The sequence below is a fragment of the Corapipo altera genome, unplaced genomic scaffold, assembly GCF_003945725.1.
Source record: "Corapipo altera isolate COAL_440 unplaced genomic scaffold, ASM394572v1 116, whole genome shotgun sequence".
NCBI classification, from domain to species: Eukaryota; Metazoa; Chordata; class Aves; order Passeriformes; family Pipridae; genus Corapipo; species Corapipo altera.
The window spans coordinates 208,228-225,766 of NW_020884953.1; the positions used below are offsets into that span (position 1 = coordinate 208,228).

Genomic DNA, 17,539 nt, shown 5'->3' on the forward strand with positions numbered 1-17,539 from the left:
GAGAACGGGAATCAGCTCATGCTTTAAAAGCAGGTGGGCTGTGAACTGTCTTTGGACATCTTCAAAACAAACCTGGGTCTTTCTTTTCACTGAACATGGGCTGTGATTTATTCTAATGTAACTCCTATTCCTGTTGGAGAAGGAATATTAGCTAAAATCTGATGTACCAACTGTACAAAATGCTCAGTGATTGTATTCTCAAAATTTACTCTGCAGAAGCCAGTTGTCATCCAGACACTGAGCCACATGGTGGCATCATTGTACCACAGAGAGCCTCCTTCTCCTCTGAAAAAGGAGAAATTTCGTGCCGAAGGAGAAAATATTTTAAGTTTTAGAAAGTGGACCTTGGGTGAACTTGAATTACTCTAACATAAATATAGTGTTCGGGGACATGGTTTACTCCTGGGCCTGGCAATGCTGGGTTAACAATTGGACTAGATGGTCTTGGGGGTATTTTCCAACCTTAATGATTCTATGATTCTACAATATGAAATATCACTGCAATTCAGGGAGTTAAGATTTTGATGGACTCGAAGATATTGCAGGGTGAAGTAGGAAAGCTTTGATTTTGTAGATGCTGCCCTGGCTGCACTGAGCTGATCCTTTAGAAACACTGCTGGGGTAGGACTTGCTTGTGTTTGATGGTGTGTAAATTTCTTCTGTCATAATTTAAAAAGGTCACTTTCCACAATTTTCTTTCCTGTGCATTGCCTACATAATGTATATATGAGTTGGGAATATCCAATTTTGTTTGAGCTCCGGATACGTTCCCCTTGGTCCCTTCAGGAGCGTTGTTCCCATAGGGGTCCCTTGGCTATTGGGTGACGTGGGGGTGACAGGAGTGGGGGTCTCAACTACTGATGCCTTCACGTGAACCCTCTCTGTCCCACAGAGGTGCAATGCTTGGGGAGGGCTCTAAGGAGTATGGATACCTCTATGTCTCCACGGAGGATGTGAGAGTCAGCCTCACCATCCAGAGACTTCAGGAGTCATCCCCACCTCTTGGAGGGACCTTCCACATCTACTTGGCCAACACAATGATACCAGGTAAGAGAAGATGCAGGTACACCTGGATTTCCTTAGCAGGAAGCCAAGTGAAGAATTAGCTGCCAGAGAAGCTGTGGTTGCCCCAACTCTGGAAGTGTTCAAGGCCAGGTTGGACAGGGATTGGAGCAACCTGGGATAGTGGAAGGTGTCCCTCAGTGGGGTTGGAACAAGATGATCTCTAAGGTCCCTTTCAACCCAAATCACTCTGTGATTCTATGAAAAGACAATATTGAACCTTGGACATGCACAGGGCATGGACTGGCAGGTTAAACTCCTCATGAAATTTGCCAGATCTTTGATGTCCTTCAAGACAGGGATTTAAGATTATAGACAGGACAGTATTCCTAGATGAGTTTCTTCCAAAATGCATACAGCCAATATGAAATATCTACCTTAATGTTAAAGAACTTTGGATCAGATCCCAAAGTTTGTACCCTAAGGTTTCATTATGATGCTATTTCTCCAGCATGTATACTTCTGGTGGTCATGTATGACAAGAACTGTGCAAGTTACCAGGTAATTCCTTTTTTTCCAGGATTTTCAGGATCAGTAATTGGCTTGCAGATAACACAAAAGTTTTTTTACAAGTTTTGTGCTTGACCTGAACTAGTCACCCTTTAGATGTGCCAGGTTTCCTTATGTTTGATTTAAACAATCAGAGGTTTAAAATGAAAGGGGGTAGATTAATCTGAGCAAGGCCAATGATAAAGTTCTTGACTGAGGAATTGGTGACTCAGTTATAAAGTCAAATAACAAAAGAGGAAAATGCAGCCTTAGAATATTTATGAAATAACTTTTTCCTCCGTGTTGTTACTTAAGATTTTCCTGTTTTAGCTGAAGACTGTCTCAGCAGTGTCCTGCTTTGAACATAATCTTTTAAAAATGTGCTCTATACCTCTTGCTCTGTTCCTAGGTCTTGTTCTTTCCTCTCTTTCTCATTAATTGGTTTAGAGAGACTTATTATATCTGCAGCTTTGAATGGCTATGGGGATTTATGTCAAAAGAAATAAAACATCATTTGCATTTATTTAGGATTGGACTCTTAAGATGTAGAGTTGACAGGCTGACTCCACACCCATTTCACATAGAAGGTTTCTGACCTTTCTATTTTGAAGGAAAATTACTTATATGTCCATGTTATGTAAAAGTACAAAAATTTCTGATACCACAACTGGAGAGGCTTCTGTAGTTTTCTAGATCTTCAGACTAGATATAAAGAAGAAATTTTTTATGATGAAGGTGGTGAGGCCCTGGCACAGGTTACCAGAGAGGTGGTGGATGCCCCGTCTCTGGAAACATTCAAGGCCAGGTTGGGTGGGGCTTTGAGCAACCTGGTCTAGGGTTCATTGCAGGGGGGTTGGATTAGATGACCTTTAAGGTCCTTTCCAACCCAAACCTATGTTTCAACTCTATAATTCTATGATCTTTTGGCATTTAGGGTCCAATAAGTTTCTGCTGCTTTTTTGGCAGTTGCAGAGGTTTGAACCACAACAGCCTTGCATTAAAAATTAAACACCTTTCTTTTCTAGGAGCAGACAGGTGTGCTCTCCCAGGGGTGATGGTATTCACTGCTTTCTGATGTCTCTTGCAGATGTTTCAGTGCATATCTCCTCCCACCACCTCCGCAAGCTTTTGCAGGACAATGTAGACAACTCCACAGCTCCCTACCTCAACACCAGTGACTTCATTGTGACCAAGGACTTGAACTCGTGCTATGAAAAAGTCTGGACTCTGACTTGGAAAAAAACAACTGGGGACTTGCCCAATGTTCTCCATGTACAGTAGTTTCTTTTACTAACCCCCACTTTGAACCCTGTTCAATGTTCTTTGGCCTTGGATGATTCACTCACCCAGTGGTTGTTTTTATGAAGACACCTGTGGGAACTTAGGCAATCTTCCTATTTGGAAGAGCATAGTCCAGATTAGATGATTAAAAAAACAGTTGCAGAGAAAGAAATGGCATCTTCAGAGTCTGTGCTTCAAAACAAGGAGGAAAGAGTGTAATTTCCAGGCTTTGTTGCAGTTCTGCATGATAAAGGGTCTGCTATTTTGAAACGAAATCTATTACTGAAACATTAATGTTTCAGTACAGTAACTGGAACTCATCACAGATTTGTGGCATCATTTATTGGCCAAGGTCTTTTTCTGAGAACTATTCTATATGGGTTCATGTTTGGTTCTCATAAGTCTCAGGTGAAGGTTCAGTTTACACTCTCCCATCTCAAGATTTGTCATGTTAGTTTTGCTTCAAGTAAAAGGACTTTTTCGAATAAGGACTCAGACTGAGCTCCTTCCTCCCCCAAAAGAAAAAAACTATTTCTTTTATACTGAGTTTCTAGAAGTGCCAAATTATTTTCAACAAATCAGTGACTTCCCATGCTCAAGACACGGCCTGGAAGGTGAAAAAGGTTTGAGTTACATATTCAGCTATAGCACAGGCACATCTTTAAGAAGCTCTTTCCATGTCTAATTCTAAATGATATTATTAAGTATTAGAAGTTTATTTGCAAATCTGGCTCCTCAATTTGCAGTCTCTTTGTCTGCAAGGTGAAGGTGGGAACAGAGAGAAGTCTTGAGCAATGAAGACTTAGACCTGGAGATTTGATTCATGCACAAAGCTTGAGAAGAAGTTTCTAGGAGTTATTTGCCACCTTATAAAGATTCTATTTTAACTGAAAATTACAAGACAGAAAAGGATGAGAAACTTAAATTCCTTGTTCTTTGCCAGGTCTCTGCCAAAACCCTCACTGGTCTGAAGGCAGCTGTTTCTACTCGTGTGGTTTATGATGGGGGTGTGTTTATTGGACCCATATTTGGGGACATGCTTGCTACCCCCAATAACAAAACACAGGTGAGTTGATGTGCTGTCACAATTCCTACTTATTCACCTGGGTTGTGTAGATCCAGGAGTCTCACAGGTGTCTGGGTACCTTGTTCTGCCACTAAATCCTTTCAGAAATCTGATGTTCTGTGCCATAAACTGCTCATATTCTGCTGCCTGGTATGTGGAACTGGACTTTCCTGCAGGAACAATTGCAGGTGGGGAGAATGATGACATGGGTGATCTTTCACCATTGTGAAAGACAATTTGTTTATTTTGAGGCAGTGACCAAGGGAAGACAATCTCCGGACTCCCACCCTTGGTGGGTCCTACAGTGCTGCCCATCGAACTGGGAATGCCACTATTCATCTGCAGCATTTCTGCTGTTACACTGATGGGCAAAACAAATGAACTGATGGTTGTGGTTAGGCAAGTCCCTCAGCATCTATGGATTTCAGGTCTTCAGGTGTGAGAAGAGAGTAAGGAGGGCTTCCTGGCTGAGTGAGTAACCATTCTGGCCTGCTGGATGGATGTGTTCCCAGCTCTGCTCTCGGATATTGCAGAGCAGTGGGTATTGCTGGCTCTGCTTCCAGCAAAGGCTGACAGGCACTGTAGTGACAACAGGGTGATGCTGGATGTGCTTGAAGTCCGAAGTGCAGCATTTGGGGCCAGATCATCCTACTTTTTTGGTAAGCCTGTTTCCCAGACATGAGGATCTTTCTTCATCCAGTGACTCAGTCACCTTTGATATCTTTTCCATCCGTGCTGCAATCATACCCTCAAATAGCCCAATTGAAACAAGACCATCAGCAGCAAACAGATATCCTTGTAATTTTTGAAACTTTATTCTGGATTGCTGCTAGCACAACAATAAAAATGTCCCTCTAATTGTTTCCCTATTCAAGCAGAGTACTCTGTTCTCCTTGCATTTCTTTGAGACAGTCTGCTTTTGCTTTTTGAAGGCATTGGTGTACTCTCTTGGCACACCCTTAATACCTGGAAGAGATAAACAGGGGCTCTCCTATGCCCTATACTTTGCTAGTTGACTCTTCTGAGATATCAAGGTCTCAGGAGAGATATCTCTTGATATCTCTTTTAGGTAATCAAGATCACAGCCCAGCTTTCTTCCTTCAGAGGCAAAAAATAAAATTGAGTTGAAGGCTGCATGTCCCACATTGTGGGATTCATTTTAACTAGTCTTGCAGGGTGCTATAAACATAATAAACTTGTTCCTAAGTCAAAGTGGGAAGAACTGGGGAAAGGCAAGCTGGGTCTTCAACAGATAACTAGAAGAACAGGAGTTGTGAGGTCCCAGAAACATGGGAGATAAAATCCTGCAGACATCGAGAAAGGCTGATGATACAGTGTCCAAAGCTGTGATCTGCTTTGCCTTGAATGAGCCCTAATAAGCTTTGCAATTAAATTTGTAATGAGGCTGCAGCTGTCTGATTGTGCTTGGTTGAGTGCTCTCGGCAGCCCGGTGTGGTTACCAGCATCTATCAGGTAGTTGTGGCTCTAGAAAACACCTCTGTTTCCTTCACAGGTTTAAGGTAACTCTCTTCTCTGTCTCCAGGTGGTGGTGGTGGTGAATGATGTCCTTTCAAACTGTTCTGGCTCATGCTCTTTCCAGTTCAGTCAGGAATTGACACCCACAGTCAGTGATGTGGAGTATTTGTCAGGTAACGGGGCTTTGTGTCTGAACAAAATGGCAAAAAACCCCATTGTTCTGTGAAAAAGATCTGCCAGATGATGGTTTGACGTGCCTGTGTATTCTTATGGAAATTTCTTCTTTTATGAAAACTGCACTTTTAACAGGTTGCTTCTGATCAGCTCCATTTCCAGACATGTTAAGTGTCTACAAGTGTGTCCAGAGTAGGGCAATGGAGCTTGGGAAGGGTCTGGAGAACAAGTTTGATGAGGAGCAGGTCAGGGATCCAGGGGTGTTCAACCTGGAGAAAAGAAGGGTCAGGGGAGACCTATGGCTCCCTACAACTCCCTGACAGGAGGATGAAGTCAGGCATGGGTCAGTCTCTTCTTCCAATTAATAAACAATATGATAAGAGGAGATGGTCTCAAGTTGCATTAGAAGAGGTTTACATTGTATATCAGGAAAAATGTCTTCATTGAAAGGTTGATCAAGCACTGGAACTGCCTGCTCAGGGGAGTGGTAGAGGCACACTCCCTGAAAGTGTTCACATGGTTTAGTGGTGAACTCAGAGGTGCTGAATTAACAGTTGGACTCAATGATCTGAGAGGTCTTTTACAACCTTAATTGTTCTACAATTCCATGGTAAAGACATGAAGGGGAGACAAACGGTGGCAGGTTTGGTGCTTAAAGCAAAAGTAGCTCTTGGCTCAAGTAATTTTTAGCAAAAATTTAAGGAAAAAATGTAATAGCTGGACAGAGACAGGCAGGAATTGGCGTTATGTGGGCAATGAGACAACACCAGGGGTGCAGTTTTTAGGATATCCTGATGAAGCTGGTAAAAACTTTTAACTGTTGGTTGAAAGTAAATCCAGGGCATTGCTACACCAAAATTCATGAGTCATCTTGTTGATTGTGTCCCTTCAGATGATGGTCCCCTGGCCACAGTGGTTATCAGGGGAGATGGCTTCACTGAGGAAAAAACAGCACTGCAGGTGGAGGTGAACAGCACGACCTGCCACGTCACTATGTTGAATGAAACCAAAGTGGTTTGCCAGATGGAGAGGCTGCCAGTGGGAATCTACCAACTGGCACTATTAGTGAGGCCTTATGGATTTGCACTCAATGGCAGCACAGGAGAAGGGATCTTCCTGAGAGTGGAGCCAAAGCTGGTCGCCATTGAACCTCCTACGACTTCAGAGATCGGTAGGTTTGAACGCCAGAGCAGCTCTGAGAGACCATCTGCTTTCTGCCGCTTCTTTTCCGTGACATGTTTGGTTCTTCTGTATTTTCACTGCCAAGGTCTTCACCAAGCCTGCCAGAGCACAAGAAGCTTTTGGATGATACTCTCAGACACATGATGTGAGTCTTGGGGATGGTTCTGTGCAGGGCTAAGGTTTGGGCTCAATGAACCTTGTGGGTTCCAACCAAGTCAGTATATTCTCTGATTCTGTGATGAAAAAGACATGTTATGGCTGTACACGCTGTGTGGGGAAAATTACTCAAAGAATGACAACTTCCCTCTGTTCCTTGTGCAGGCAACCATTTTCCCAACTAGTTTTGTTTGGGAATTGTAATTTCAAGTACATGTATATTCATTCCAGCAAATCATGTGGGTGTTAGTGTTTCATATTCATCCCTCCACATCCATTTGACATGTAGCTTTGCAGTATTTGAATTAATCTGGCCTAATCAGATCAAGTATTAGGAAAAATTTCTGCACTGTAACAACCTGCCCAGGGCAGTGATAGAGTGACCATCCCTGGAAGGATTTGGAAGACATGTAGATGTGGTACTTGGAGACATGGTTAAGTGGTGAGCTTGCCAGTGCTGAGTTAACAGTTGGATTCAATCTTAAGAGATCTTTTCCAACCTAAATGTTCCCTTGATTCTATAACTGTGAAATGGCTGTACTTTGGTTCATCTCAGTCCCATTGGAGCGAATTCATATACTGAGTAATAAAATGGAAAACACATCTGTGTTTAGATACAAAACTGAGAAACCTAGAGAAGCTCAAGCTAAACTGAGTCTCCTTCCATTCCTCTTACCTCTCCTGTCCTTGAAACAGAAAAGGAAATAAAGGGTGATATAGTCCATACTTGAAGACAAGAGGTGGAAAGATTTTCCACAGGACTCTGGGGACAAGGGACCATACGACTCTCTCATGTGCCCTGTATGTGAGACAGATGGAACTTCAAGCAAGGTGCCCAGACAATTGTATCTAAGCCATAACAAATGCTACAAATAACCAACCTTTCCCCTTTTTTGGGAGAGGGAAGGGTCCACTCAGCCCAATGAGAAATGTGGAAAACACTCTTGCCACACCTGGGCTGTGCAGTAAGGGCAATCTCAGCTTATCACTTCTTTTCAAGAATTAAGGAATGTATCTACAAACAACATCAACTCTGACAGTAAAGGGTATCCAGATTTTTTGTTTCTGGAAATCTTGGCATTTCATAATTGTGATGATTTGAAATTATGGTAACAAACACCCCTGAAAGTAGGAAGGTTGGCCTAGGTGCAGCAGGAAGCCACATGGCTTGGAGAACTGAACCATGCTTGGCCACCCTGGAGCAGGTAGAGAAAGGGAATGATGGTCTGTAAACCTCTCCATGGATGAACCATGGGATGGACTTGGAATAAAGTAGTGTTCCTAAACAACAAGTTATGTCCACCTCTTTCTTTTCTTTGGTTTTTTTTTTTTTTTGGAGGTGGCATGGGAAAGAAGCTATTGTAACCCTTTTACTACAATTTTTTCCCTTAATGAGAGGGTCACATAATACACTAAGGTTAAGACTCACTTTTGATTCATAGAAAATCCAAGCCCACAGAAATCAAGCATCTCCAAAAAACTCTAAAATAATTCCAGAAATGGCAAATTTTAGTGCTTGGGCCTTGTTTCCCATTTCCTTTGCTGGTAATCCAGTTCTTCTCCCAATTACAGTGATCTGTCACTCATTAAAAAGAAAGCAAGTATAATGTTATCTTACATTACATGTGCCTGGAATGTTTGTAATTGGAAAGAATTACAGCTTCCATCTGTGTTTTTAATTTCTTCCATTTAAAATACTCCTCTTCAATTTCATCATAAAGCGCACATAGGCAATATTTCACTGCACATGGATATAACGTAGATATCAAAACAAGAGCATCAGTCTTTACGCAACACACATGGATTTTGCACTCTAAATCTGAAGCTCCTTATCTGACAAGTCTCTCATTAGACAAGTGGCTTCAGTTTTCACTTCTTGCTCTTTCTGACTCTGCAAATTTAATGTTACAGAACGGGAAGGCAAGAAGCAGCTTGTACTTTGCTGCATCAGCTCCCTCGTGTCAAAATATCCCTGGTGTCAGTAGTGCCATGCTGGGAGATCCCCATGACCTAATATTAAAAGCATGGAATGCCTTTCTAAAGTTACTCCTGTGTTCCAGTGGATAGCAGGAGCTTACTGTTAACGTATCCAATTGCTGTTTTTTGCCTGGTTTTACTGCCAGCCAGAGAAAATCCAGAAGATTAAACTTCTATAATTCTCTGGTGATTTAAAGAATTAACAGGAAAAAGTACTTTGGAGAAAATGTACAAGGGACTTTACCATCAATACACAATTATTTTAGCGTAGAAGATTGTTTACATCACATGTGAAAAGAATCATAAAAGCTCACTTGGTTTGTAACATAGCCATACTAATAAATACAAATAAGCACTGCATTAACAAAGTTCCTGTCTAGCAGTATGTCTAGCCACAGTCCTAAAACTCTCCAGTGCTGAGGACTAGAGCAAACAGCTGTAAGTTTCAGGCAAAATTCCTTTTATTTTTAAATTTGCCTCTGAACCATGTAAAAGAGTAAAGTCCATATTAGAATTTTCATTAATGTCTGTTCATGCTCCCTTTCCTGTTTCTCTTTGAAGTATCCCTGAATCTTCTGATTGCTTGGAAAAGCAAAGGGGTGCCTCTACTATTTACACTGAAATAGGATGTTGAAGAAAGATCAAGCACAAGTCTGACTTGTGTGGGGCATGATCCCGCATGTGATGGGGGAGGCTCAGCTCTGGCACGAGGGAGAGCTGAGTTTGCTTTAGTACTTCACGGGATCAAACCCTCCGTGACTTTCCTCACAGCTCTAAGTCTCAAGTTCTGCCAAGTCCCCTTTCTAACCTAAGTTTCCTAGACACAGGCCACAGGCTTTTTGGACAGCAGGGTGCCTGGCAGCTGTTTGAACTGTGAAAGCACCTGCTGTGTTAAGCTCATTTTCCATTCTTAGTGCTTCTTCCTTCCTTCCCTGTTTCATTCTCGGGCTGGGGATCTGTCTAAGGGAGAGATCACAGGCCAGAGCCTGCTGGTTTAAATAAGTATGTCATTAAAAAATAATCCAAGAAACAAACCCAGCCCTCCTGTATCCAGGAGAAAAATCCAAATAATGGGCAAGAAGGATCTCTAGTGAAAGAGAGGAAACCAGGCACAGTAAGATGGAGCAGATCATCATCAGATCAACTGAGAGACTGTGCTTTTGTAATCATCTCTAAACAAAGAATCCTTTGCATATAAAAATATTCTATGTATTGGATGTAATGGAATAATTGTGTTTTTCAGGAGGACTGAGAGTGGCTCTCAGGGGGACCAATCTGGAAGGGGTAAACGTGGTGTTGTTTGGATCTCAGCCTTGCCCAATTTTGGAGGATGGCAGAAATTCGACCAGAATTGAATGTAAAGTTCCTTCTCGGGTAAGAAACCACATTTTTTGGGGAACAGTCAAGAACTTACAGGCCTTTCTATGTCTTCCTGGCCTGAGCTACCCTAGGGAAAGGGTAAACTGTAGCCCACAAGCCAAGTCTTGGCTGTGGGATGATTTACTGTGCACTCCATCTACAGAATAGACCAGCTTAATTAAAAATAGATTAATAAGTGATTTATGAAAACCAGTGAAACAACAAATAACTCTTTAATTTAGTAAGGATCTTGCAAATTAAAAACTGTACAGTCCTGGATTTTATTTACCAGTTTAATTTACTAATATGGATATAGCAAATCCCAATCTACATAGTCTGGGATTATTTCAAGGTTTCTAACTCTCCATAGATGTTTCTTTAAAGTCAGTATAAATGTACACATTTAAGTAGAGTCTGGGTAGATATAAGTTTCATTAGTGCTATGTGCCTGACTTGTTAAGTACGGGAGATGCAGGAAAAGAGTAATTTTTTTTTTTTTTTTAAATTAGTACATTCTTATACCTGACATTTTCTTCATTTCTCTTTCTAGGGCACAGAAGATGCTGCTGCCCACGTGACATTAATTTCCGGGTACCAGTCAACAACAGTAACCAGCTTGTTCCGATATGATCCTTCCTTAAACCCTGCTGTTGTGTCCCTGAGCAGGAACAGAAGTGGCATAGCAGGTGAAAAGGCTGAAGATATATATTAAGAACCATCTGGAGAAGTGTTGTTATTGTTGATGGTGGTGGGGTAGAGGGAATATAGGTCTATGAAGTTTGATCTGACACACTGTTTTTTTGGTTTGATTGGTTTTACTCTAACATACGTGAGGGAATGAGTTGCTTGTCCTAGGTCAGTATGGATGATGTCCACAGGATGTTAGATGTGTTACAGTGTTCCTTTTGCATCATGTTTCTCTAACTCTGCTCTGAAATTTGCCCACCCAGTCATCCTTGGTAACAGGTTCAGCCATGACAAGATAAATGAGCCCTACAGATTGTCTGTGTCTAGGATCCCAAAGGGTTGACCGTAAGGAGCATCATATGTATTTTAGGCTACTGAAAGCAGAAGAAATGCAATGCTTGTCTTTCTAGACCTCATTTCCAATCCAAACTGTTCCTTCCAGTTTGACCTTGTAAACTGTTGCTTTATAATATAAGCATAGTCTTCATGGACTTTGTGGGAACAAAATCCCAAATAGGTGTTGTAGAGTGTTGATCGTTCTTGTCTTTTGAAAGTTTCTATTTGGAGTTGAATTTTTTTTGCTCATTTCCCTCCTTTTTTTTCCCCCCAGAATTTTGTCTGGGTGTTGGGAATAGAAAGCATTAATGCCAAATGATGTCCACTTACAGACAAGTCTTTTAGGAAGAAGTTTAGTACATTTCTGTGTGGCAACCAGACACTGGTTTCTCAGTATCTGAGAGAAAGAGGAAGGAAGATGGGAGAAAGACAGAAATATTCCTGTTTCCCACTCCCATTCCTCCAAGGATATAATAATCTGGTTTTTTTTCTTCTCTTTGTTCAACCTCTCCAGTGCACACCTTAAAGCCCCCCCAGCTCCCAAGTTTGGTTGGACTTGGTGGAGATTTATGGAGTTAGGTGACTACCAGTGCCAAAACGCACTTCCTGTGCAATCCCAGTGTTTCTGTTCCTTTCCCCAAACGACCTTGTCATTTTCTATTACTCCAGGATGCATAAACAAGAGAAAATGTCCTTTATCACTTGAATATTATTCTGATGCCACAGCACCAAGGGGAGGTTTTTCTTGCCGCGGGCGTTCCAGGTGCAAGGAATTCCTTAATGTTATAGAGTCTCATGAGCAGTGCTGGGACTGAGTTCAATCTCCTATTCAGAACCTCCATGGCTTTGTCTTTTAATATAATTTTCCTCCCATAGAATAAAAAGAATAAATAAATTAGACCAATGCCTTCCAGGCATCTGGGATTAAGCTGACAATTGACCAGGAGTACAAAGAGTTCACATTATTAACATACTCAACTTTACAGGCTTTAAAACTTTATTTGACTCTTTGTGCAAGCAGAATTGAAAAGTACTGGCTTCAAGATCTGCTTAGAAGAGCAGGTAGATGAAGGGAGCTTCGTACAGGCTCTCCTGCTTCATCAGGAAACTCTGTCCTCCTTCCTTCATCCCTTCAGGGGAGACAGGAGGGTGAGATTCACCTCCTAAACACATCTCTGTGCTTGTTGTTTAGATGTCTTGCATAGTCAGTGAAGAGAAATGAGGGTTCTTTTGTTTGTCTTATTTACAACAAAGTGAATAATGCCATAAAGACTCTGTTTCTCTCCACTGACCACAGATACAGTTATCAGTGAAAATGGCTCTATTAGGACTGATGGATACCACCCAAATTTTTTAAACCTGTTTCAGGAGGAATTTAGGTTATGAAATTCCCTTCTCCACTGCCCTTATACTTTTCTATTACTGCACTGTGCACAGATAAGTAAAGTATCCCCTTTCATCTGAATATAGTGTGGCTCAAAACAGAGCTTAACTGCGAGAGAACCATGTTCCCTGAAAACAAGGTGCTTTGAAGCTGAGCTGTTTTTTTTTCTTCACAGTAGCTAGTATGTGAATATGGGTTTGGCTTTGTGCTGAAAATGGTGTTGGTTACACAGGGATGTTTCATCATTGCTGATCAGGGCTTAATACAAAGTCTAGGCCTTTTCTGCTCCACATCCCACCCCATCAGTGAGTGAACTGGGGGTGCAAAAGGAGTTGGTAAGGGAACGCAGACAGAACACCTGCCCCCAGCTCACCCAAGGAATATTCCAGACCATATGACATCATGCTCAGCAATAACACCTGGGGAAAGAAGAAGGAAGAGGGGGACGTTCAGGTTGTTGGTGTTTGACTTCCCAAGTAATGGTTATATGTGTTGGATTCCTGCTTTCCTGGGGATGGCTGAACCCCTGCCTGCCCAAGGGAAGTGGCTGATGAATGAATTCCTTGTTTTGCTTTGCAAACATGGCTTTTGCTTTTCATATAAAACTGTCTTTACCTATGAGCCTTCTCCCTTTTACTCTTCCAGTTCTCTCCTCCATCCCACTCTGGGCAAGGGAGTGAACAATTATGAGAGGCTGAGTTGCTGGCTGGGGTTAAACCCCAACAGGCACATATGGGACCATCTGACTTTAGGTACCCAAAGAAATTTTCATTTTACTGTGGGAGGCTCCTGTTAAAGTTAGATCATCTCCGTAGGGCTTAAAAATGTGATCCAGATAATTCGTCAAGGATTTGGGAAAAAACCCAGAACTCTTCAGCTGCAGTTTATGTCAGTTTTAAAAAGACAGGATTTGGCTTTTATGCAGTTCAGATACTTATGGGATAGAGATTTATGACAAAGGGCCATAGATCTATCCTGAGTATGGAGGATGAGAGTGAGTGTAGAGGGTCATAGCCAAGTTCACTAGGATGAGATCTCAAGACAACTCTGATACCCAGTGACCTTATCCATGAGGGATTCAGTAGGATACAGAACCATCACAGTCTTCAACTTTTTGGTCTTGGGCTGATGGACATGACTGGACCTGTCCTGGCATGATGGGACTCTCTGCTCTTCCCCAGGCAATGGTCTCATGCGCCAAAATAACCATTGCCAGAAAAACTGAAATAGTTTCATCCATTCTTTCCTCTGTAGGAGGGGAGGAGCTTCAGATTGGGATATCCCAGTTTGCCACCTACCAAGGTTCGGATGTCAAGGTCCAAATTGGAGACTCGTGGTCCCAGATCCGGGAGCAGACAGACCATGGTGTTAATGTGACACTTCCAGCCCTGGCTGCAGGGTGGCACAATATTTCTGTCACCATCAATGGTATCACTATTGCTTCAAACAGGTGAGTATTTTCCTTATAAACTTTGTTCTCTATCCTATTTGGTGTTTTAGGGTTAATCTGAAAAGGAAGGCAAGAGTTTTTCACAAACACCTAACAGTGAATTCTGCAGTGTGGTATAAAATTATGAATAATTATCAAGGCATTTATTGATCTGTGGAACCCAAGTCAGCAAACTGCTAATGCTACTCAATTAACTCCCCTTGGATAAGTAGGAGGCAGGAGAGAAACATTTTAGAAAAAAACAGTTGATTTGATGAAAAATGCATATTCAGGCAATCAAAGGTATTCATGGATTCAGGTCAAATGCAGATAAATCCTGCTGTAGGAAAACAGCAGAAGAAAAGAAACACTTTTCATCAGAAAAACAAAAGCTAGTTTGAACAATAAAAAAATGCTTTGTTTGGAGAATTTTTAAATGATACTATTTCCGTCTTTTAAGGTGACACTTCAAGTTCATGCCTAGATAAATGTAATATAACTGAATTAAAATGTGGGGGGAAAACCGACCTGAAATGGGGATGTAAGAATGCATTCACAAGCAGCACAGTTTTAACCCTCATCCATGGCAGCTGCCAGGAATGATCCTGAAACAATGATATTGGGAGAAATTAGCTGGTTTTATTGTTTCCAAACCAACCTAAGCTGCTTGTAGCATTAATGAACTTCAGGAGAAAATCTGTGGTTGGTGTGATAACACACAGGGATTTATCCCACCTGGTGCTGGAGTCTCTTAGAAGCACCCTCATTTCTTCTCCAGGGATTGAGTGGAGAGAGATGGATCATCCCAGGAGACAAGTCTGATCTCTGGTGGGCTAGATTGCAGGATTGGGAAGGTCTCCTTCTCTAATGGATCTTTTTAGGGAAGGGGGTTTTTGAAAGAAGGATGGTGAGGAGGAAAAATAGATGTAGATGAGACAGAAAGAGAGCTACACCTTTATTTGAGTGGCTTCAGGAGCTCATATCTGGGTTTCCTCTTGTTTCAGTTGGTTACTCTACTGTCTGGTGGAGGAAGTGAGGAGAGAAGGCAACAGGGATGTCTCTTCAATTCACTTGCATCTCCTGCTGGGGGTGTAGCTACAGTGGGATCTGTTTGCCAAAAAAACCCCTCATTCCTGACGGATTTTTCTTTTGATGGGCAATTCACTTGCACCTTGTGGACTAAATTTGACCCACAGGTTGCCAATTGATAAGAGAGTGTTTGTGACAGATGTAGCTCAAACGTGTCTTTGCCCATGGCAGGAGGGTTGGAATGAGATGGTCTTTAAGGTCCCTGCCAACCTAAACCATTCTATGATTTTAAACTACATGGAAAAATTTGGAGTGTGGGGTGGTCTTGTCGCTTGTGGCGTTAAACCAAGATGATGTGACAGGTTAGTGTTTGACTTTCCAAGCTAGAAAGAGCTGTTAGAAAGGATAGCAGTGTAGCAGGAGAGAAAAATATAAAAATACCCCCCAAATCTTTTCTATGTTTCTTGTGTTTTGCAGGACTGAGCTGTTAATCCAGTACCTCTCTGAGATCTTCAGCGTGGAGCCGTGTTGCGGCTCCTTTCTGGGTAAACAGTGTTGCTACATCTGCAGCCACTTACGGAGGTTAAAGGGATCAAGGGCACAGTTTTCCTGCAGGACTGGAAAGTGCATCCCGTTTCACATCAGTTTAAATGAGGGTGCTTTGAATCTGTGACCCTTTATTATGCAGACATCAACAGGCAGACAGCAGCAGTCTGGAAATGTGGGATTGTAGTGAGCAACCCTCAATCTGGTTGGTTGGCTCAGGGCTACCTGTGCTTTGAATCTGATTTCCCCAAGTGTTTGCTCATGTATCCTTGCATGTTCCCATTGGGAAAACAAAGCACGCCCACACCTGGCTCATCTGTGCTGTTTCTTTCAGTCATTTCGCCCTCATCTTTCAAGGTTTTCCATGCGAAAGTTAGGTGGGAAGCAGGGTAAAATTGTGGTTTGAAGCAAACAATAATTTCAAATGATCCCAAAGGGGATGTTCATTTTTGTTGAGTTGAAAAGAAAAAAAAAAAAAGCCCTTTTTAAATGTTAATTTTAATCAAAAGTGAAATATTTATTAATCCTGTTCCAAGCTTTTAGACACTGGAAATAATTTAAGTGTGTTTGAGAGCAAAACATCACTGAATTAAAAAAAAAAGTTTTACTTTAAATCTTGAAAAGCAGATTTGGTGTGGTTGATTTATTTTGTCATTTGGCTGGTGGTGGGGGAGAGTTGAATCCCTGTAGTGAATTTTACATGAGCCTTTAGAAATGCTTTTATAGAAGACAGAGAAATTCTTATGCTACAACCTCAGGTCCTCCACAGATTGCTCTCCCAGGCTCGCAACACATTTAAAGAAACAAAAATTCAGAGGCTTTGTGCTACGTGATTAGTTCAATACTTTGTGAAGTGCTCAAGCCTTGAAAGATGAGAGAATGGATAGAGCTTGGAGAGCAAATCCTATAAGTTTTGAAGATTAAAACATACTAAAAAAAATAATAGAAGCTGTACCCTTCTTTTCATATTTAATGGTAAATTGAAAATTAAATAAGAACTGATTAACTTTTTGGTTGTGCCTTTATGAATGGCTTAAGCTAAATTAGAATCTCATTGCTGTAAAAAGCACCAGTCCTTCCCCCTTTACATCTAGTCTTTTGTTGTCTCAAACACTAGTGTGGGCATCTGGATTAAGGATTTGAGCTCACTCAGAAAGAATCTCATCATAAACCAATATTTTGCAGGTGGATCATGGGAAAAGGAAGGGAATGGACTTAATGGATAAAGAGGCTGAAGTAAGGCAAAGCAGTGGGAGTACCAATAATGAAAGGAAGAGGGAGAGAGGTTTCAGATGGGCTCTTTACAGTGAAGGTGGTGAGGTCCTGGCACAGGTTGCCCAGAGAAACTGTAGCTGCCCCATCCCTGGAACTGTTCAAGGTCAGGTTGGACAGGGCTTGGAGCAACCTGGGATAGTGGAAGGTGTCCATGCCCATGGCAGAGGGTTGGAACGAGATGAGCTTTAGGGTCCTTCCATCCCAAACTATTCTGTGATTGTATGAAATTTGGAACTCTGCCTGAGTTTGAAAGTAGTCATTCCTATCTTCTGCTTCCCTGTAGGAAGCATCTTCTCATCTACTTGTATGGACAGTCCCATTCCATGAAGAGTTCAGTCTCAGTTTACTCTCTGGGGTCCTTTCACAGCAGCTTTTTCCAGATTTGTAGCAGCTCTTTACTGTCATTTACTGCCACAAGGATCCCTGGCTACATATTACCTCAGCCTTTTGTCCACGTAGGATTATCCTGATGTACAGTTGCTTATTGTCTCTAACTGTCCTATCCAAACAAAAAAGAACTTTCTTTCTTCTTCCATTCACCCTGGCTAAGACAATCATGCTTATCAGCTTTATGATAGAATGATCTGGGTTGGAAGGGACCTTAAAGATCATGGTTTGTGGTTGTTCACGG

The 17,539-nt window shown here is 41.8% G+C and overlaps 1 protein-coding gene across 9 annotated transcripts in view; it reads left to right on the plus strand.

The window, feature by feature from the left end:
• The window catches only part of PKHD1 (PKHD1, fibrocystin/polyductin), a 261,116-nt gene that overhangs the window by 29,542 nt on the left and 214,035 nt on the right, over positions 1–17,539 (plus strand). For all 9 annotated transcript variants that reach the window (XR_003530915.1, XM_027663423.1, XM_027663422.1 and 6 more), the window contains 9 exons: positions 893–1,047; positions 2,639–2,823; positions 3,776–3,898; positions 5,442–5,547; positions 6,441–6,719; positions 10,107–10,237; positions 10,773–10,908; positions 13,884–14,079; positions 15,565–15,632. Coding sequence is in view for 8 of the 9 variants with exons in the window: in XM_027663423.1 (XP_027519224.1) it covers positions 893–1,047; positions 2,639–2,823; positions 3,776–3,898; positions 5,442–5,547; positions 6,441–6,719; positions 10,107–10,237; positions 10,773–10,908; positions 13,884–14,079; positions 15,565–15,632 (1,379 nt within the window). In the remaining variant the exon portion in view is untranslated. The remainder of the gene's footprint in view (positions 1–892; positions 1,048–2,638; positions 2,824–3,775; positions 3,899–5,441; positions 5,548–6,440; positions 6,720–10,106; positions 10,238–10,772; positions 10,909–13,883; positions 14,080–15,564; positions 15,633–17,539) is intronic.